General features: G+C 57.5%; 3 protein-coding genes across 9 annotated transcripts in view; all 3 read left to right on the forward strand.

Annotated features, from left to right (window-relative positions):
• PALM (paralemmin) overlaps positions 1–5504 on the forward strand; it is a 39208-nt gene extending 33704 nt beyond the window's left edge. For all 6 annotated transcript variants that reach the window (XM_055250074.2, XM_055250079.2, XM_063620003.1 and 3 more), the window contains one exon: positions 3464–5504. In XM_055250074.2, coding sequence (XP_055106049.1) covers positions 3464–3993 — 530 coding nt within the window. In that variant the 3' untranslated portion in view covers positions 3994–5504. The remainder of the gene's footprint in view (positions 1–3463) is intronic.
• The window catches only part of AZU1 (azurocidin 1), a 99694-nt gene that overhangs the window by 11152 nt on the left and 66740 nt on the right, over positions 1–21802 (forward strand). The gene's annotated exons all lie outside the window — the stretch shown is intronic.
• MISP (mitotic spindle positioning) lies at positions 14061–21114 on the forward strand. Of its 2 annotated transcripts, XM_055250061.2 has the most exons (4): positions 14061–15951; positions 16819–16949; positions 18511–18549; positions 20064–21114. In XM_055250061.2, the coding sequence occupies exons 1-4, from the start codon at positions 14172–14174 to the stop codon at positions 20151–20153; spliced, it is 2040 nt and encodes a 679-aa protein (XP_055106036.1). In that variant the 5' UTR covers positions 14061–14171; the 3' UTR covers positions 20154–21114. The 2 variants fall into 2 exon arrangements, with proteins under 2 accessions (XP_055106036.1, XP_055106037.1); XM_055250062.2 differs by lacking the exon at positions 18511–18549.

The following is a 21802-nucleotide window of genomic DNA, read 5'->3' on the forward strand; positions in this document are numbered from 1 at the left end:
CCTGTAATCCCGGCACTTTGGGAGGCCGAGGTGGGCAGATCACCTGAGGTCAGGAGTTCAAGACCAGCCTGGCCAACATGGAGAAACCCCCGTTTCTGCTAAAAAAAAAAAAAAAAAAATTAGCCGGACGTGGTGGCGGACTCCTGTAATCCCAGATACTTGGGAGGCTGAAGCAGGAGAATCACTTGAACCCGGGAGGCGGAGGTTGCAGTTAGCCCAGATCGTGCCACTGCTCTCCAGCCTGGGCAACAAGAGTGAAACTCTGTCTCAAAAAAAAAAAAAAAAAAAAAAGAAATGGGGTCACATACTGCACGTAGCCTTCTGTCTGGCATCTCTCACTGGGCATGACATCCCCAAGGTACATCAGCCGTGTGGCCTGGGTCGGAGCCTGACTCCTTTTCATGGCTGAATACTATTCCATGGGTTGGGTGGGCCATGTTGGGTGTATTCCTTCTTCCATCTGTAGACATTTGGGCTGTTTCTACCCTTTGGCTACTGTGAGTAGCATGCTGGGGAATTTGTGTGCAAGTATTTGTTCACACCCCTGCTTTCGAGGCCTTTGGGCGTACACCTAGGAGTGAACTACTGGGTCCTGGGGTGACTTGTGTGGAGCTCAGTGAGGAACTGACATTTTTCACGGTGGCTGCACCGTCCCGTTCCCACAGGTCGTGGGTGAGGGCCCAGTTTTCTCCACGTCCTCACCAGCGCTTGTAGCCCATTCTCGTGGCTGTCCTGGTGGCGTGACCTGGGTCCTCCCTGTGGTTTGGATTCCCAAAGCCTTCCGTTCTCAGAGGCAGCTTGGCCTCTGCGGTGCCCCAGATGCTGTCAGAGGGGTCCCCGCAGCCCAGCTCTGGAGTGGCTTTGGGGTGTGGCACTGGTGGCATCTCAGCTCCAGCTCTCCCCAGCTGTGTGGCCCTGGGAAGTCCCCGTGCTTCGTCTTCAGATGAGGTCCTCACCCCCATCACTTCACCCTCCTCAGCCTTACCTGGTCCCTGGGGATTCCAGACCTGCCAGGCTGGACACTGGTTGCTTAGCAATGGGCAGGTGATTGGTTTCCATGGCGGCTGAGGGCTCGGATTCCTGTCTTGGGGCAGCGGCCAGTGGGAGACACTGAATTCAGTTCCGCCTGATCCAGACACACCCTACCCTCTGGGCCTCCAGCCCAAAGTCACAGAGAGGCCTTGAAGCATGGACTCCACTCCCTGGGGGCTTTGAAACTGAAAGTGGAGAATGCCTTCCTTCTGGCCTGTAGCCAGGAACAGGAGCCCTGACCCTTGGCCGAGAGGAGGCGAGTCCTGGGGCCCCCCCTTGCGTCCCTCCCAACTCGCAGCGTGGCCCAAGCAGCCGTGTTTCTAGAAGGAATTTGCAGGACTGTGAGCTAGGGCTGGCGTCAGATCATAGCAGGGAGTCGTGGGGTGCTGCAATCCAGTCCTTGGAGAGTCCAACACAGCTCAAGAAATGTCAACTCAGAGAGACACAGATAAGGAAATTTGGAAAGACTTGAGAAACACATTTAGCAACATTGATTACATATATAAAATGCTACCCAGTGGAGAATACACATTCTTTTCAAACACAGAACATTGTCAGAAAGTGACCACCGTGCCCAGCCTGCCAAGGAGGTTTTAGGACGGTTACAGAGTTTGTATCTTCTGCTCTGTGTTCCTCTCCTCCCTGAAATTTAAAAACACCCTTCTAAATAAATTGTGGCTTCCCATGGCAATCAATCAAACTGGGAATTAAAAACTATTTACACTTGAAACTGAATAACATTGGCTGGGCATGGTGGCTCACGCCTGTAATCCCAGCACTTTGGGAGGCCAAGGTGGGTGGATCACCTGAGGTCTGGAGTTCGAGACCAGCCTGGCCAACGTGGTGAAACCTCATCTCTACTAAACACAAAAATCAGCCTGGTGTGGTGGCAGGTGCCTGTAATCCCAGCTACTCTAGAGACTGAGGCAGGATAATTGCTTGAACCTGGAAGGTGGAGGTTGCAGTGAACTGAGATTGCGCCATTGCACTCCAGCCTGGGTAACAAGAGCGAAACTCCATCTCAAAAAGAAAAAAAAAGGCCGGGCGCGGTGGCTCACGCCTGTAATCCCAGCACTTTGGGAGGCCAAGGTGGGTGGATCACGAGGTCAGGAGATCGAGACCACAGTGAAACCCCATCTCTACTAAAAATACAAAAAATTAGCTGGGCGTGGTGGTGGCTGCCTGTAGTCCCAGCTACTCGGGAGGCTGAGGCAGGAGAATGGCGTGAACCTGGGAGGCGGAGCTTGCAGTGAGCGGAGATCACTCCACTGCACTCCAGCCTGGGTGACAGAGCGAGACTCTGTCTCAAAAAAAAAAAAGAAAGAAAAAAAATCCCTGTGATGTGTGACCTCCCGTTCCTCAGGGTGGGTGGTCCTGTCTTGTAGAAGAGAAACAGGCCCTGATTCCAGGAAGGAGCAGGGGTGTCGCTCTGTGACCTTGGCCCAGTTGTGTCCCTTCTTTGAACTTTCATTTTTGCTATCTTTACAACGGAAAAGAATCCCTACTTTTCAGGGTGATCGCGTGGGAGCTAGTTGGCTAAAGAATATGGAATTACAGGCCAGGTGCGGTGGCTCACACCTGTCATCCCAGCATTTTGGGAGGCTGAGGTGGGCAGATCACTTGAGGTCAGGAGTTTGAGACCAGCCTGGCCAATATAGTGAAACCCCGTCTCTATTAAAAATACAAAAAATTAGCCAAGCATGTTGGCGCATGCCTGTAATCCCAGCTACTCAGGAGGCTGAGGCAGGAGAATTGCTTGAACTAGGGAGGCAGAGGTTGCAGTGAGCCGAGGTGGCACCACTGCACTCCAGCCTGGGCAACTCCATCTCACACACACACACACAAAAATCCCAATTCATTCCTTTCCACTCTTTCTTGGTTCCTAATAAATGCTTTTGTGCTTATAAATTTTCCTCATTGTTGGCTGGGCACGGTGGCTTACACCTGTAATCCCAGCACTTTGGGAGGCCGAGATGGGCGGATCACCTGAGGTCGGGAGTTTGAGACCGGCCTGGCCAACATGGAGAAACCTCCTCTGTACTAAAAATATAAAATTAGCCAGGCGTGGTGGCAGACACCTGTAATCCCAGCTACTAGGGAGGCTGAGGCAGGAGAATCACTTGAAACAGGGAGGTGGAGCTTGCAGTGAGCTGAGATCGCGCCACTGCACTCCAGCCTGGGTGACAGAGCGAGACTCCGTCTCAAAAAAAAACAATTTTTGTCCTCCTTGTACCTCTTTGGCTGCATCCACAGATGCCAACGGGGGCTTTAATTGTCTGTCAGTTCTGACGGTGTAATCTAGTTCGTGATTTCCTCTTTAGCCTGGAGGAGGATACGAGCCTTGCCCCGGTCTCCCTCCTGCCTCGAGCCATGTTACTGTCTCTGTCCCTCCTGCCTGGAGCTGCGTCATTCTCTGTCTCTCCTTATACAGTGGTCCATGCTGTGGACGGCACCGCCGAGAACGGGATCCAGCCCCTCAGCTCCTCTGAGGTGGACGAACTCATCCACAAAGCGGACGAGGTCACGCTGAGCGAGGCAGGGTCCACGGCCGGGGCGGCAGAGACCCGGGGGGCCGTGGAGGAGGCAGCTCGGATCACGCCCTCCCGGCGGGAGATCACCGGTATGCAGGCACAACCAGGCGAGGCCACGTCCGGCCCGCCGGGGATCCAGCCCGGCCAGGAGCCGCCGGTCACGATGATCTTCATGGGTTACCAGAACGTGGAGGATGAGGCCGAGACCAAGAAGGTGCTGGGCCTTCAAGACACCATCACGGCCGAGCTGGTGGTCATCGAAGACGCGGCTGAGCCCAAGGAACCTGCACCACCCAACGGCAGTGCCGCCCAGCCTCCCACGGAGGCTGCCTCCAGGGAAGAGAATCAGGCGGGGCCCGAGGCCACCACCAGCGACCCCCAGGACCTCGACATGAAGAAGCAGCGTTGTAAATGCTGCTCGATCATGTGAGCCGGCCCCCGAGACCCCGGCCCCCACCCCACACCACAGACACCCACCAGCCCGGCCCCTCCCGGCGCCTGCCCACCCTCCACCCACAGCCTCACGGCTCCAGGACTTGGCGTGTTGTTACATGTTCCTTCCGAGTTTTCTTTCGCTGGAAAGAGGGACAGGGGCCCCCACCCGTCACCACGCCCCAACACTCCCCCCAAACCAGAGCCGTGCACTTGTGCCTGGTAGGAGAGAGACAGGACAGGCCCGCTTTTCCCGAGACGAGGACCCCCCATGTCACGGCAGCTTCACAGACGCGGCTCGCGCCCACCGGGGTCCTGGCGGGTGGGACCTGTGGCCTCCACGTGGCCCAGGCCAGCCTGCCACCCTCTGGGCCTCCCGCCTGTGCCTTTCTCTGAGGGGACACCCCACCAGAGAGGGCCCCGGGAACCAGGGGCGGGTACTGGGGCCTACTCAGGCCCTGGAAGTGGGGCTCCATGGGGTTCCTTGGCCAAGGCGCTGGCCCCCCAATCTCAGGCAGTTGGGGTGAGGCCGTGCCTCTTTGGGGGCTCAAGGTCTTGGGTGGAGGATGGGCCCCTCTGCTGTCCCCCCATGCCCTGTATGGGCCCAACCAGTGGACAGTGGAGTCTGGGGGAGGGGGAACCCCAGGGACATGCCCCCACCCGGGAGGGGCCGGTAACCCCTGGGCTGTCTTCTAGATGGGGTGAGCCAGGGGTCATTGACCTGCCCCCTGCACGGGGCAGGGACCAAGTGAACCACTCCTTGTCCCGAGCTCCCGCCCCCACTGGGCCCTCCTTCCTCCTGGTGCTAATTTGGGGACCCCAGGGGCCGCCCCGGCCTCTTCTCCAACCTGCTTGGACCAGGGTCCTGGGTCTTCCCAACCATACCCCAGAGATCAGGCCCCACCTGCCAGCTCTACTGGGCTTGGAGCCTGTCCGGGCAGTGGAGGGAGGGACACAGCCTGGGACGGAAGCCTCTTGGGTTGGAGCAGGAGACCCTCATTTGCCACCCAGACCAATGTGAGCCTGCCCCCAGCCCCCCCTCACTGGAAGTGGCAAGGGGCTTGCCTCCTGGGGGCAGCTACACTCGTCCCCAGAGGCACATTCGTGCACATTCTCACAGACACCTTCTCACGCGTTGGCTCTGGACAACCAGGCCCCAACTTGGTCCCTGCCCTAGGGACCTCCAGCCTGGTGCCCAGTGCTCAGGCCACCTCCTGGTCCAGTCACCACCTGCAGCCTCAGCAGGGCAGGTACAGGGGCCACCTCGGATGGGAGCCTGGGTCCCTGCCTCCGCTCTGCCCCTGGGTGGCTGGGAGGAGAGGCCCTCTCAGGGGTGACCTGGGCGTCAGCCGTGGAACCCCCTCCTCCTCCCTCGAGTCTGCCCGAGTCCCTCGAGCCGCGAGCCTTCGCTGAAGTGCCCTTGCTGCCCCCTCTGCTTTTGGTGTGTGACGAGGCCCCCGATGTTCTTGATTTTCCCAGAGAAGCAAATAAACAGCGTGAACAGCCCCAGTTCCTGGAGTTCTTGCCTTTCAACCTGGCGAGGAAGGCGTGGCCAGGCCAGGGGGTGGGGCCTGCCGGCCTTTGAGCCATTAAAGGGAGGCTGAGCAGGGTTCCGGTGAGCTGGCTTCACCCGCCTGCACCCGCTCACACCTGCTGGGCTCACCTTGGGCGCCGTGGGGTGGTGGGAGGCACTGGAATCCCCACTGTGCAGGTAAGGCCTGGCGGTAAGGGGCTGCTGTGGGGGGCAGGCCTGGCTTCCTGGGGGGCCCTTGGGTTCTGCAGCCGCCCCCTCCTGTCCTTTGTTCCTCCCTTTGCTGGGCTTACAGCCCCTGGGTGATGACAGAGGGTCCCCTGGACACCCACAAGCTCTGCAGAGAAGCCGGCCCCTGGGAAGTACACAGGAGGCCTGGGGAGGAGGTGCCTGTAGAGACCAGCGTCACGCTCACGGGAAGGTGCCCCCCCACCAGCTCCACTCTGTCTCACACTGTGGTCTTGGAGAAGTCGCTGCCTCAATTTCCCCATCTGTAAAATAAGCCTTCGTGGCGGGGCACGGTGGCTCACGCCTGCAATCCTAGTACTTTGGGGGGCCGAGGTGGGCGGATCACAAGGTCAAGAGATCGAGACCATCCTGGCCAACATACTGAAACCCCGTCTCTACTAAAAATACAAAAAATTAGCTGGACGTGGTGGCGCATGCCTGTAATCCCAGCTACTCGGGAGGCTGAGGCAGGAGAATCGCTTGAACCCGGGAGGCAGAGGCTGCAGTGAGCTGAGATCGCACCACTGCGCTCCAGCCTGGGCGACAGAGCGAGACTCTGTCTCAAATAAAATAAAATAGGCCTTCGGAGCCCTGAGTGGGAGGCCAGCCTCAGCCTGGGTGTGGGATGTCTCCACGGTGCCCCCAGCTCATGGGCGATCCAGCCTCCCCCTGTTGGGGCCTCAGTTTTCCCCAATGAGGTGGTGAGTGTGGTGGAGAGTATTGATGAGGGAACTCAGGTTCCAATTCCAGCCTAACCCCGGGCCATTCCTGGGGCGCGATTTTAAGCTTTCTGTACCTCAGTTTCCCTATCTACAAGCCAGGGAGAAAAGGATGTGAAGGGGGTGGTGGGAGGCGCCGTGAGGCCTCGCACCCTGAGCTTTCACACACCCAGCAGCGTTAGGTGCCACGCTGTCCTTTGGGGGCCCTTTATCCAGATCTGTCCTTAAACACCCCTATCCTGGCCGGGCACCGTGGCTCACGCCTGTAATCCCAGCACTTTGGGAGGCTGAGGTGGGGGGTGGGGGATCACCTGAGGTCAGGAGTTCAAGACCAGCCTGGCTAACGTGGCAAAACCCTGTCTCTACTAAAAATACAAAATTAGCTGGGCGTGGTGGCTCACGCCAGTAATCCCAGCTACTCAGGAAGCTGAGGCAGGAGAATTGCTTGAACAGGGGAGGTTGCCGTGAGCCGAGATCGTGCCACTGCCCTTCAGCCTGGGCGACAAGAGCGAGACTCCGTCTCAAAAAAAACAGCACAAAAAAAGCACCCCATCCTGAGCAGCCCTGCTGGATTCAGAGCTGGGGACCTTTTTACTCGAAGAAGAGACTGAGGTTCAGAGGGGCTCCATAAGCAGCCAACGGGTAGGTCAAGACAGAGCCCCAGCCTGGGGAACTGAAGTCCCCACCCCCTCAGCTGTGTTCCCCACCCTCATAGATGGCGCTAGGCCCAGTGGCCCGGCTTCCCCACAGGTGCTGGGCTCCCCACAGTCCCAGCAAGGCCTCTGCGCCTTGACCAAGAATCCAGGAGGACCATGGGCGCCTGAGGGCCTCTGCATCACCATCTCTCAGGGGGGCCTGGGTCTTTTGATGGCCTCTGCAGTTCTTTTTTTTTTTTTTGAGTTGAAGTTTCGCTCTTGTCGCCCAGGCTGGAGTGCAGTGGCGTGATCTTGGCTCACTGCAACCTCCACCTCTTGGGTTCAAGCGATTCTTCTGCCTCAGCCTCCCAAGTAGCTGGGATTATAATAGTGTGCCACCACGCCCCGCTAAGTTTTGTGTTTTTAGTAGAGACGAGGTTTCGCCATGTTGGCCAGGCTGATCTCGAACTCCTGGCTTCAAGTGATCCGCCCACCTCAGCCTCTCAAAGTGCTGGGGATGACAGGCATGAGCCACCGCACCCGGCCCCCTCATATGGTTTTTTTTATGTGGATGGGGCCTGGGGAATTCCTCCCTGCAGCCCTGAGGGAGCCTGGGTGTGATGTTCCCCCACGTCCCGGAGGAGAAAACAGGGCTAAGAGAGGTCAGGTAGGATCAGAACTCAGGCCACACCGAACCCCCCAGAGTCTGCCAAACCTGGTTTATGCAAGAAGGGGGCTGTCTAGGGGAGTTGCCCCAAGGGGTGGGCTGGGCCAGAAGGCACGGACGGGATTGGGACCCAGCCCCTCCGACCCCCCAGGAGACACAGGCCACTGTGGACGCTGAGCTGCTGTGTGGCCCTGGGCACCTGCTGACCCTGTCTGAGTGGTGCTGAGAGGCGGCGGGAGGGCCAGGCAGCCGAGGGAGGTTTCGGCTGAGTTCTGGCTCCTCGGGGCCGCCTGGAGGCCCTGGGGGTGGAGGAGCAGCCCGCAGCGGGCACAGTGCCCGCCCTTGCCCGGTCTGGTATCCTCTTTCTCCCTCCTCCTCCTCTGGACTTTGTTTCCTGATCCCAGGTGGGGCTGGGGGGAGGGGGCACACCTGCCTCCCCTGGGTGGGGCCTCTGTCCCCTGGCAACCTGGCGGGCAGGGCAGAGCTGGGAGGCCTCTGTGCCCATCGAGGAGCCAGAGCTGAGGCTGCAGGCTGTGGAGCCAGGAGCCGGCGGGTGAGGCTGGGGCGCCCCGGGACGGGCCGGGCGGGGATTCTGCGTGGGGTGGTTGGATCCACATTTGGCGTGGGGGTGTCGTGTGTCTGTGGGCGGGGTCTGCTTGCCTGGGGGCACTTGGGACCCAGGGAGGCCCCCTGCCCCACACCATCACCCTCGGAGCCTCCCTGGGGCGCCTTTCCCTCTGCCCCCGCTAGGTGCTCTGGGGCCTCAAGGGCACCCATTGGGAAAGCAGAGGCCCTTGTCCCTGAACTCTGCCGGGACTTTTGAACCCCAAATCCCAGAACCCTCCAAGGGAGGGGCCGGGTTGGCATCCCCACGGTCAGAAGCCAGAGGGGCCCCTCCATGGTCCTGGCAATTCCAGAGGCTTCTACCTACCACCAGGCCCCTGACTGGGAGGCTCTGGGCAGTAAACACCCCCGTGGGGCTGGGGGCTGGTTTGGGGACACGGAGGAGGGTGGCTGAGTGCAGGTGGAAGCAGCCTCAGGCCGGGGCTGGGGACTTGGCCTGGGTCCTCGGGTGGGGGCGAGGTAGTAGCCTGGGATCCCGGGCAGCCAGCAGGGACTCAGCCCAACGTCTGCCGGTGGAGCTCCACCCAGGAGCCCAAGGAGCTGAGATGACTCAAGGGTAACTGCAACCCCGACGGATGGGAAAAGGGAATCGGGCCCTCCCTGCTGCATGGCCTCCTTGTCTGAGTCTTGGCCCCACAAGGGAACCTTTGCCCCTCAGATGGAGCCAACTGGCTGATGAGGAAGGCGGTGCGGCACCAGGGTCCATAAACCCAGTTTCATTCTGGTATCAACAGGGTACAGGGTGGGGCTGGGAGGAGTAACCCAGGGGGCTTCCTGTAGGAGGAGGTGATTTGGAGCAAAGTCTGAAAACTGCCTTCAGACACTTGCTCTGTCATTGCTGTGTGACCTCAGATGAGCAGGTTCTCCTCTCTGGGTCTCAGCTCCCTCTCTCGAAAACCGGACTTGAAAACGGTTCCAAGGTGTTGCAGGAAGTCTCAGGACGCCGAGGTCCTTAGCCACCACGGGGCCCTGCAGGGGCCACCTTCCGTCCGGGGGCTCTTACCCCGAGGGGCAGCACCGCTGCCCAAGAATGCCGGTCGTGAGTGCTGCCGTGGATCCAGGGGTTTTTTTGGCCGACACAGTGAAACCCCATCTGTACTAAAAATACAAAAATTAGCCGGGCGTGGTGGCGGGCGCCTGTAGTCCCAGCTACTCGGGAGACTGAGGCAGGAGAATGGCGTGAACCTGGGAGGCAGAGGTTGCAGTGAACGGAGATTGTGCTACTTCACTCCAGCCTGGGTGACAGAGCAAGACTCCGTCTCAAAAAAAAAGCAGGGGGTGGGGGGTGGGCACTGAGGCACAGGCAGCAGGGGAGGGGGCCTAGTGGCCTTGAACCCAAGAGCTGGACCCTGGGCTCCACCCGCTGGCTTCAGTGAATCACTGGGGAGAAATGTGTAGAGGAGGATGCCGTGCCTTCATTCCCACCCCACCCCACCCCACCCCACCGGGAGACCCGGCACCTGCTCGAGGCTGGGCGGAAGGCTCCCTTTCTCCCGGAGTTGACATCTGATGTGGGTTATAAATCCCGCTGTGTAAACGTCTGTCCACTCACTCAGCAAACATTCCTACACCCGCCCTCCCCGGGGAGCTCCAGGGTGCAGGGCGTGGACCTGCCCAGCCCTTCAGGGCCAGAAGGCACGATGGGGCCAGTCTGCATTCCGCAATGAGCCCAACCCCCACGTCTGAGCAGCTGGGATGAGTGGTGTTTGCTCAGCCAGTATTTATTAGGTGCCTGCTGTATACCAGACTCTGGGCTGCAGGAAGGATGCTGACCTGTGGCCACAGCAGGAGAGAGCGAGGCCTGGGCTGACGGTTTTGGGTGGGAGAAGGCAAGGCCTTCCGTGAGCTGGGCAGGCGGCGTCCACGGAGGAGGAGGCCTCAGGTCAGGGGAGGCATCTGTGCGTCACACTTTGGGAGGAAGCTCCGCTGTTCGTGTGGGATTTATTCACCAATGCTGCCTGGCTGTCAATGTTTCCCTTATTTTAGTTTCTGACATTTGATACGCGCGGAAGATTGCATGACACATCGCGTGTAGTTTCAACACGGCTCCCCACAATCTCTCCACTTTATGCTGTTTGATGCCACTTTCCAGTTCAGAGAGGGGCTGAGTTTTTCTTTTTTTTCTTTCTTTTTTTTTTTTTTTTTTTTGAGGCGGAGTCTCGCTCTGTCACCAGGCTGGTGTGCAGTGGCACGATCTCAGCTCCCTGCAAGCTCCACCTCCCAGGTTCACAGCATTCTCCTGCCTCAGCCTCCTGAGTAGCTGGGACTACAGGCGCCCGCCACCACGCCCGGCTGATTTTTTTGTATTTTTAGTAGAGACAGGGTTTCACCGTGTTAGCCAGGATGGTCTCGATCTCCTGACCTCGTGATCCGCCAAAGTGCTGGGATTACAGGCATAAGCCACTGTGCGCGGCCGACCCGGTCTGTTTTAAAAAAAAAAAAAAGGTGCTGCTGGTTGGTGTAAAGGCAGCAGATCTAAATGATAGCCTTGGTGGGCCCGGGAGCAGCAGTCCTGCTTTTTGGGGGTTTGTTTGTTTTTCTTTTGAGACCAGGGGCTTTCTCTGTCACCCAGGCTGGAGTGCAATGGCACAATCTCAGCTCACTGCAACCTCCACCTCACAGGTTCAAGTGATTCTGCCACCTCAGCCTCCCGAGTAGCTGGGATTACAGGCCTGAGCCCCTGTGCCCAGCCAACAGTGCTTTCTTTAGGAGTCAGGAGAAGCTCAAGCTTTTGAGGTCCCTGCGTCTTCAGGTGAAGCTTCCTTTCCTCAACTATAAAAGATGATGCCTGCTGGACACGGCGGCTCACGCCTGTAATCCCTGCACTTTGGGAGGCCAAGGCAGGCGGATCACCTGAAGTCAGGAGTTCAAGACCAGCCTGGCCAATATGGTGAAACAAATCTCTACTAAAAATACAAAAATTGGCCGGGTGTCCTGGCCGGGCGCGGTGGCTCACACCTGTAATCCCAGCACTTTGAGAGGCCAAGGTGGGAGGATCACGATGTCAGGAGATGGAGACCATCCTGGCTAATACAGTGAAACCCCATCTCTACTAAAAATACAAAAAGTTAGCTGGGCGTAGTGGTGGATGCCTGTAGTCCCAGCTACTCGGGAGGCTGAGGCAGGAGAATGGTGTGAACCTGGGAGGCGGAGCTTGCAGTGATCCAAGATCGCGCCACTGCACTCCAGCCTGGGTGACAGAGCAAGACTCTGTCTCAAAAAAAAGAAAAAATTAGCTGGGCGTGGTGGTGGGCGCCTGTAATCCCAGCTACCCAGGAGGCTGAGGCAGGAGAATTGCTTGAACCTGGGAGGCAGAGGTTGCAGTGAGCTGAGATCATGCCACTGCATTCCAGCCTGGGCATCACAGTGAGACTCCATCTCAAAACAAAAAGACGATGCTTAAGACGGGTGCTGGGTACAAGGCCTGACATGAAGGAGGTGTTCAGATGATGGCTCTGGGGGAGGGGCAATCTGGGTTACTTCCTGGAGGAGGTGTCCGTGGGCTTCAGCAGAGGAAGCTGTGGAGAAGCAGAAACAGGCGGCCTCGAGACAGAGAGAGCTGCAGGTGGAGGAGGAGGGCCTGGTTTGGGATAGAAGAGGAGGGTCTGGTTTGGGGTGGGGATGCCCACAGAAATTGGGGTTTTGTGCTAAGGCCAGGAGCAGGGTGTGAGAACCGTGCCCTGCAGATGCCAGGAGCCACAGAAGCGTGCGAGCAGGTGTGTGACCTTCGGGAAGGCTCCTGGAACTGAGCCCAGCCACAACCTGGACCCTTGGGAGAGGGCTGAGAGCCAGAAGGCACTGGGTCAGGGTGTCACCCGCAGGCTCCACGGCCCCATCTGGGCCCAGAGGGACAAGGTCCATGGTGTTCCTTTGCCCATCCTGGCTTTATGGCGACAAGGCCCAGGCGGGGATGTTGTCTCAGATGGGACAAGGTATCCAGCTGGGCAGGGCAGGGTGGAGAACCAGGATGTGGGAGCCGGGAAACTGGAGTTGCTGTCAGTCCTTCTCTCTGGGCCTCAGTTTCTCCATGTGACATCCCTCAGCAAGGGGCCATCTGTAATTGTCAGATAGAAAAACCCCACACCAGGAGTCTCAGAGTGAGCTCAGGGTGGAAAGCGTCGGTGCACAGGACATGCAGAGAAATATGGCGCGGCCCAGGAAGGCTTCAAAGATCAAGGCTGAGGCCAGGCGCGGTGGCTCACGCCTGTAATCCCAGCACTTTGGGAGGCCGAGGAGGATGGATCACCTGAGGTCGGGTGTTCAAGACTAGCCTGGCCAACATGACCAAACCCCATCTCTACTAAAAATCCAAAAAAAAAAAAAAATTAGCCAAGCGTGATGGCGGACGCCTGTAATCCCAGCTACTCGGGAGGCTGAGGTAGGAGACTCGCTTGAACCTGGGAGGCAGAGGTTGCGGTGAGCCGAGAGCATGCCATTGCACTCCAGCCTGGGCAACAAGAGCAAAACTCCGTCTCAAAATAAAATAATAAATAAAAATTTAAAAAGGCTGGACACCTGTAATCCCAACACTTTAGGAGGCTGAGGCAGGCAGATCACAAGGTCAGGAGTTCGAGACCAGCCTGGCCAACATGGTGAAACCCCGTCTCTACTAAAAATGCAAAAATTAGCCGGGTGTGGCGGCGCACGCATTTAGTCCCAGTTACTCGGGAGGCTGAGGCAGGAGAATCACTTGAACCCAGAAGATGGAGGTTTCAGTGAGCCAAGATCGTGCCACTGCACTCCAGGCTGGGCGACAGAGCGAGACTCCAGCTCAAAAAAAAAAAAAAAAATCAAGGCTGAGGTGGACTCCACAGGGCAGGTGTGTGTGTCTGGGAGATGAGCTGGGCAGGGCACCCTGATTTTAATGGGCTGCAAATGTTAGATACATATAATGTGAGTTGTTGCTGTAGTAATGGGGCATTCGGAGATTCAGGTGCAGTTGGAATCAGGGAGCTTCAACGTTTTCAGGATGCTTTGCTGGTGTTGTGGTTGCTGTCAAGCAAGCTGTACCCACTGGGGGCACTTACGCCCCCAGCAATTCACCATCTCATCCCATCTGCCTAACAAGACCAGCAGGAAGAGGGTCTCATCTTCTACGTTAATTGTAAAGTCCCAGGGTCTCATGTCATTGGCTAGACTGAGTCACATGCTCATCTCTGAACCAATTACAGAGGCCAGAGGGTGAAACACTGTCACTGGCTGGACGAGGTCGCTTACCCATCTTTGAACCAATCACAGACGCCAGAGGGTGGCAGGATGAGTCACTTACCCATCCCTGAACCAATCACAGAGGCCAGAGAATGGGCTACTCTGACTGGCCAGGCTGGGCCATTTACTCATCCTTGAACCAATCACAGAGGCCAGAAGGTGGGATGCTCTGATTGGCCAGGCTGAGTTACTCACCCATCCCTTAGCCAATCACAGAGATTAGACAATGGGCTGCTCTGAGTGGCTGGACTGTGTCACTTACCCACCCCTAAACCAATCACGGAGGTTAGAGAATGGGCTGCTCTGATTGGCTGGACTGTGTCACCCCTAAACCAATCACGGAGGTTAGAGAATGGGCTGCTCTGATTGGCCGGACTGTGTCACTTACCCATCCCCAAACCCATCACAAAGGCCATTCGATGGACACTTTGCCCTTTGGGGGACTGGAAGCTGTTCCTCTCCGTAGGTGCTCTGACTTGATGGCCCTCATTTCCTTCTCCTCCCTCAGTGAGCGCAGAGGTCTCCACCCCACGGGAGGAAGGTTGAGGCCAAGACCCCGAAGGGATGGACCGCGTGACCAGATACCCCATCCTGGGCATCCCACAGGCACACCGTGGCACCGGCCTGGTGCTGGATGGAGACACCAGCTACACATACCATCTGGTGTGCACGGGCCCCGAGGCCAGCGGCTGGGGCCAGGATGAGCCGCAGACAGGGCCCACTGACCACAAGGCCCAGCAGGGCGTGCTGAGGCAGGGGGTGTCCTACAGCGTGCATGCCTACCCGGGCCAGCCGTCCCCACGGGGGCTCCACTCGGAGACCGGGGAGGATGAGGGTTTGAAGGCTTACCGCCTGGGCGCCAGGGATGCCCGCCAGCGACGTCCAACATGGGCACTCCACCCAGAGGACGGGGAGGACGAGGAGATGAAGACTTACCGCCTGGATGCTGGGGACGCCATCCCCAGGAGGCTGTGTGACCTGGAGCGGGAGCGCTGGGCCGTCATCCAGGGCCAGGCAGTCAGGAAGAGCGGCACCGTGGCCACACTCCAGGGCACTCCTGACCACGGAGACCCCAGGACCCCCAGCCCACCTCGGTCCACGCCCCTGGAGGAGAACGTGGTTGACAGGGAGCAGATTGACTTCCTGGCAGCGAGACAGCAGTTCCTGAGTCTGGAGCAGGCGAACAAGGAGGTCCCTCGTAGCTCCCCGGCCAGGGGGGCCCCCGCAGGCACATCCCCAGGGGTCAGCCAGGCCCCCAAGGCCTTCAACAAGCCCCACCTGGCCAACAGGCACGTAGTTCCCATCAAGCCCCAGGTGAAGGGGGTGGTCAGGGAAGAGAACAAGGTGCGTGCTGTGCCCGCCTGGGCCAGTGTCCAAGTTGCAGATGACCCTGGCTCGCTGGCCCCAGTGGAGTCCCCAGGGACCCGCAAGGAGACGCCCATCGAGCGGGAGATCCGTCTGGCTCAGGAGCGTGAGGCAGACCTGCGAGAGCAGAGGGGAATTCGGCGGGCAACCAGCCACCAGGAGCTGGTGGAAATCCCCACCAGGCCACTGCTGACCAAGGTGAGCCTGATCACAGCCCCCCGGCGGGGGAGAGGGCGCCCGTCCCTCTACGTGCAGCGGGACATGGTACAGGAGACACAGCGTGAGGAAGACCACCGGCGGGAGGGCCTGCACGTGGGCCGGGCGTCCACACCCGACTGGGCCTCGGAGGATCCCCAGCCTGGACTCCGGAGAGTTCTCAGCTCCGACTCCGTCCTCCGCCCGACCCCAGATGCCTGGGCGGCCGAACCAGCTCCAGAAGTGAGGAAGGTGAACCGCATCCCACCTGATGCGTACCAGCCGTACCTGAGCCCCGGGACGCCCCAGCTAGAATTCTCAGCCTTCGGAGCATTCGGCAAGCCCAGCAGTCTCTCCACAGTGGAGGCCAAGGCTGCGACGTCACCAAAGGCCACGATGTCCCCGAGGCATCTCTCAGAATCCTCTGGAAAACCCCTGAGCGCAAAGCAAGAGCCGTCGAAGCCCCCTCGGGGATCCCCGCAAGCCAACGGGGGTGTCGTGCGGTGGGAGTACTTCCGCCTGCGTCCTCTGCAGTTCAGGGCTCCAGACGAGCCCCAGCAGGCCCAAGTCTCCCATGTCTGGGGCTGGGAGGTGGCCGGGGCCCCGGCGCTGAGGCTGCAGAAGTCCCAGTCGTCTGATCTGCTGGAGAGGGAGGTGGAGAGTGTCCTGCGCCGGGAGCGAGAGGTGGCAGAGGAGCGGAGGAATGCTCTCTTCCCAGAGGTCTTCTCCCCAACGCCAGATGAGAACTGTGACCAGGACTCCAGGAGCTCCTCCCAGGCATCCGGTGAGAAGGGGCTCGAGGGAGGGGCTGCTTGGCTCAGGGTCTCCGAGGTTGGAGCAGGGGAGGGTGGAGAGGTGGAGTTCCAGGCTGTGGAAGGGCTGGAGGTGGGGAAACATCCCCTCCTGACTGTTCATCCCCTCAGTCTGCTGGTTTGTCTGCCTGTCTATCAAAAATGTAGATTTTGGAGAGAAGTGTCAACTTTACCTTAGGGCTTTTGCTTTATGGATTTGGATGCCTTGTTGTTAGGTGCTTAAATGTGCATATATGTTTTGTGTGTTTTTGTTTTTGTTTTTTGGTTTTTAGTTTTTTTTTTGAGATGGAGTCTCGCTCTGTCGCCCAGGCTGGAGTGCAGTGGTGTGATCCCAACTCACTGTAACCTCTGCCTCCTGGGTTCAAGTGATTCTCCTGCCTCAGCCTCCTGAGTAGCTGGGATTACAGGCGCCCGCCAGCACTCCCAGCTAATTTTTGTATTTTTAGTAGAGGCAGCTTTCATCATGTTGGCCAGGCTGGTCTCAAACCCCTGACCTCAGGCGATCCACCCTGCCTTGGCCTCCCAAAGTGCTGGGATTACAAGCATGAGCCACCATGCCCGGCCTGTTCCTATATGTTTATGCTCTTGGACAATTGCACCTTTTTGTCAATGTGAAATATTCCTTGTGTCACTTTTAATGTTCTTCACCTTGCGTGTTGGCCCATCTGTATGTCCAGTTTCTCCTGACTGGCTGCTTTGGTCAATCTGTCAGTTTCCCAGATAGTCATCTGCTCTGTCTGTCCATACACCCGTCTCCTTAGCTGCTGGCTAGAGACCCTGTCTCCCGAGCAGAGGTCTGACAAATGTTCTAATGTTCTGCCCTCCCTGCCCCCCTACAGGCATCACGGGCAGTTACTCAGTGTCTGAGTCTCCTTTCTTCAGCCCCATCCACCTGCACTCAAGCCTGGCGTGGACAGCGGAAGAGCCAGTGGACAGTGCTCCTCCCGGGCAGAGAAAGAAGGAGCAGTGGGTGAGTCTGGAACCCGTCTCTGCAGAGGCCAGGCTGAGGTCAGACAGCCCCTATTAAGGCCACAGGAGGTTCAAGCAGGACTCAAGCCTGACCTGGGTTCAAGCACTGTTCCCCTCACTGCCCCCACCCCTGGCCGTGCCTCAGTCTCCTGCAGATGTCAGGTAAAAATGATAAACTGGGTGTCCTCATGTCTCCCGCTTCTGCTCGGAGAGGCCATATAAGCTGGGGTCTTTGTCCCCATCAGGAGGTCATCTCCAGGATCAAAGACCAAAGCACCAACTCTGCTTGGAGGAGGAGGACAGTGGCAATTTGTCGTCGTCACCAGCATTAGTTTCTTTTCTTTTCTTTTTATTTTTTGAGACGGAGTCTTGCTCTGTTGCACAGGCTGGAGTGGCACGATCTTGGCTCACTGCAACCTCTGCCTCCCGGGTTGAAGTGATTCTCCTGCCTCAGCCTCCCGAATAGCTGGGATTACAGGCGTGCACCACCACACCTGGCTAATTCTTTTGTATTTTTAGTAGAGACCTGGTTTCACCATGTTAGCCAGGCTGGGCTCAAACCGACCTCAAGTGACCTGCCCACTTGGACCTCCCAAAGTGCTGGGATTACAGGAGTGAGCCACCGCGCCTGGCCACGGAGAGAGAGAGAGAGAGAAGGCAGGAGGGAGGGAGGGATGGACGGAAGGAAGGAACAAAGCGAGGAAGGGAGGGAGGGACAGGGAGAGAGGGAGGGATGTGTCGGTCATACGCTGGCTCGGGGCTTCCAATGAACCACACCTTTAGCACCCTGGTGGTCTCACATGTCCGGGGTTAGGCAGCTCATGAACCCAGGCGTGACTCCAGGACCTACAAGCCACAGAGCTTTGCCTTACGGGTTTTGCTTTATGAATTTTGATGCCTTGTTGTTAGACATGTAATTGTTCATCTATGTTTATCCTCTTGGATGAAAGCTCCTTTTGTCAGCATGAAATATTCCTCATCACTTTTAATGACATGAGGAATATTTAATGCCATGAGGACTATTATGTCTTTTTTTTTTTTTTTTTTTTGAGATGGAGTCTCGCTCTGTCACCCAGGCTGGAGTGCGGTGGCGTGATCTTGGCTCACTGCAACCTCTGCCTCCTGGGTTCAAGCAATTCTCCTGCCTCAGCCTCCCGTGTAGCTGGGATTACAGGTGCCCGCCACCACTCCTGGCTAAAGGGAGGCTACTAGGGGGGCTCCACCTTGGAGGTGGAGGTTGCAGTGAGCCGAGATCGCACCACCTCACTCCGGCCTGGGTGACAGAGCAAGACTCAGACCCAATATAAATAAATAAATAAATAAATAATAAAATAAATCATGAATGTTGGACAGAGGCTGCACTGAGGGGAACAGCATGAGGAACAGCAAGGGGGGTGGCTGTGAGTCTGGGTGATCGTGGGACACGTGTTGAGAACACTCAGGGCAGGGGATGCCTTCCACTCTTCCCCAAATGGTGACAGACAGGGCTGTGCGGGAGCTCTGGGCAGACTCTGTACCGGGCAGGGCAGAAAGGCTGGCTGACTTGTATTCCTTTCCTGCAGTATGCTGGCATCGACCCCTCAGATGGTATCAACTCAGAGGTGAGTATGCTCCTGGGCACGAAGACTCAAGTCTTTCCCCCCACATCTGTGCCCCTGCACACAGGGGCCAATGGAAGCCCCTTCCTCCAGGTGTGGGGATCGTATTGGGTGTCTTCTCAATTGGTCGTGTCTGCTCAGGGTGGATTTTGCTGTGATCTGCTTGTGATGTCTGCCATGGACATGGATTAGGAGAAGAGGATCCACATGCCACCTCTCCACCACGTGGTGAAGGTTTGTGAGGTTAGACCCCAAACAAAGGCAATTTTTTTTTTCGGCGGGGGATGGAGTCTTGCTCTGTCATCCAGGCTGGAGTGCAGTGGTGTGACCTTGGCTCACTGCAACTTCCGCCTCTCAGGTTCAAGCGATTCTCCTGCCTCATCCTCCCAAGTTGCTGGGATTACAGGCACCCACCACCAGGCCCCGCTAATTTTTGTATTTTTAGCAGAGATGGGGTTTCACCATGTTGACCAGGATGGTCTCGAACTCCTGACCTCAGGTGATCCTCCTGCCTCCACCTCCCAAAATGCTAGGATTACAGGTGTGAGCCACCACGCCCAGCCAAAGGCACTTTCTTTGAGGGAGGGATGCATCTGAGACTATTCAAGCCAAGACCCCTCAGTCAGTTTATGGCACACATGTGTGGCCCTCCTTTTGCTTTTTCTTTACTATTTTTTATTTTTATTTTTTTGAGACAGGCTTTCACTCTGTCACCCAGGCTGGAGTGCTATGATGTGGTCCCAGCTCACTGCAGCCTTGACCTCCTGGGCTCAAGCAATCCTCCCACCTCAGCCTCCCAAGTAGGAACATAGGAATGTGCCACTACACCCAGATAGTTTATTTTTATTTATTTACTTTTTTTGTACAGACAGAGTCTCACTAGGTTGCCCAGGCTGGTCTCGAATTCCTGCATTCAAGGGATCCTCCCACCTCAGCACATCAAATTTCTGGGATTATAGACATGAGCCACTATGCCTGACCCCTCTTTGAGCTGAATCCAAAATGCCAAATACATTGGCCGGGTGCAGTGGCTCACGCCTGTAATCTCAGCACTTTGGGAGGCCGAGGCAAGCGGATCATGAGGTCAGGAGATTGAGACCACGGTGAAACCCTGTCTCTACTAAAAATACAAAAAATTAGCCAGGCGCAGTGGCGGGCATCTGTAGTCCCAGCTACTTGGGAGGCTGAGGCAAGAGAATGGTGTGAACCCGGGAGGCGGAGCTTGCAATCAGCCGAGATCGCGCCACTGCACTCCAGCCTCGGCGACAGAGCGAGACTCCATCTTAAAACAAAACAAAACAAAAAAAAGCCAAATACAGACATTTTTCCTGCCCTGGAGCTCAGCATGAATTAGCATATTCTTTGGTCATATTACTAGGAGTAGAGGGTCTGAAACAGAGGAGGGGATCCTACTTTACCCCTGTTCTAGGCCTCTCTAATGAATTGGCAGTTGGAGGAGACATCTCGGGGGTGTGGCTAGGACCTGGATCGGGGGAATTCATGCCTCCTTTTTGCAGGTCCTGGAAGCCATACGGGTGACCCGTCACAAGAACGCCATGGCAGAGCGCTGGGAATCCCACATCTACGCCAGTGAGGAGGATGACTGAGCCTCGGGATGGGGCGCCCACCCCCCGCCCTGCCCTGACCCTCGTGGGAACTGCCAAGACCATCGCCAAGCCCCCATCCTAGGAAATGGGTCCTAGATCCAGGATCCAAGAACCACAGCTCACCTGCCAACAATCCCGCCATGGGCGCATTTGGGACTGTTGGGTTTTTCGTTTCCGTTTCTATCTTCCTTTAGAAATGTTTCTGCCTTTGGGGTCTAAAGCTTTCGGGGATGAAATGGGACCCCTGCTGATTCTTTCTGCTTCTGAGACTTTGCCAAATGCTCTGGGTCTAAGAAAGAAGGAGACCCTCTCCTCCACTTTCGGGTATAATTTGTTTCCCCTAGTCTAAGGGCAGAGGGACCAGTCAAAGAGGGAGGCACAGATTGTAGAACCTTGAGGAGCTGCGGGTCTGAGGGAGGAGACACTCAGCTCCTCCCTCTGAGAAGTCCCAAGCTGACAGGGGAGACCTGCCCCTTTCGAACCCTGGAAACCATCCAGTCTGAGGGAGGAGGCCAAACTCCCAGTGCTGGGGGTCCCTGTGCAGCCCTCAAACCCTTCACCTTGGTGCACCCAGCCACACCTGGTGGGCACAAAGCTCTCACATCGATAGGATCCCATGAGGATGGTCCCCTTCACCTGGGAGAAAGAGGGCCCAGTTTAAAGAGCTGGAGGGGGGTCTTTGTCCCACACCCCCAAACTGCCATGAAATAAACCCGGAGTGAGCTGACTGCCTTGGCCCCCGCCTGGTGCGGACAAAGCCCCCTGGGCCTCCCCTGTCTGTTTCATTTTCTTGGCGACATTAGGTTCCACCCCGCTAGGCCGTGAGCCTGTGGGGCTGTCAGGTTCCCATAGGGAGTTCCCAGCATCTGCATGCAGTAGGTGCTTGGCTGATGCTTGTTGAGTGACTGACAATTGATCATGGAGAGGCGCCTTTAGCAACACCAGGCCTGGGGCCCAGCCTCACCAGCCCAGCTCCTCCAGCCCCGTCTCACCACGTCCCTCGCAGTACCCAGGGTGCTTATTAAGCATTTGCTGAATCCCTCGATGCTCTGGTCTCGGAGGAGGCGAGAGGGTCATTAATTCGGCTCCGCATGTATACCAGGCTCACATCCAGGGAAGCCAGGTCCTACTGGTCAGAGGCGTGGGCGCTGGACCCAAGTCCTGGCTCTGCTGCCTGCTGTGTGGCCTTGGGTGAGGGGGGTCCTCTCACTGCCCCATGCCTCAGTTTCCCTCTGACACACAGGGATAATGATAGGACCAGGCTCCCGGGTAGTAGGAGGAGCTAGTTTACGTAAAGCTCTCAGCACGTGGGGACCATTGACTGTCGGATTCAGTGCCTGATGGCAGGGGCGTGTCCTCAGACACCCCCCAAAGCAGGCCTCGGCCCCAAGGCTCCCCTAACCCTGCTGGGAGCAGCGGGTGTTAATTACACCCAGGCCAGTGTCTCCTCCTTGGCTGCTCAGTGTCCGCTGCGCTGCCACAGGGAGAACCGCGCAGTGACTATTTTAAGAATCCATCTTTAAGGCGGCCCACGCCGGGCCTGGGCAGGCAGATGTGGAACCAAAATAGCTGGGCAGTGGGGGCTGTGGGGGCCCTAGGGAGGCCGGGGAAGGGGGCAGAGGGGCTGCGTCTGGGCAGAGCAGAGACTG

The sequence above is a fragment of the Symphalangus syndactylus genome, chromosome 17 (genome assembly GCF_028878055.3).
Source record: "Symphalangus syndactylus isolate Jambi chromosome 17, NHGRI_mSymSyn1-v2.1_pri, whole genome shotgun sequence".
NCBI lineage: Eukaryota > Metazoa > Chordata > Mammalia > Primates > Hylobatidae > Symphalangus > Symphalangus syndactylus.

Coding starts and splice junctions, on each gene's coding strand:
- MISP (XM_055250061.2), top strand. CDS start 14,172: ATGGACCGCGTGACCAGATACCCCATCCTGGGCATCCCACAGGCACAC. Junction 16,950..18,510: donor AGAGAAAGAAGGAGCAGTGG/GTGAGTCTGGAA, acceptor CCTTTCCTGCAG/TATGCTGGCATCGACCCCTC. Junction 18,550..20,063: donor CAGATGGTATCAACTCAGAG/GTGAGTATGCTC, acceptor TCCTTTTTGCAG/GTCCTGGAAGCCATACGGGT.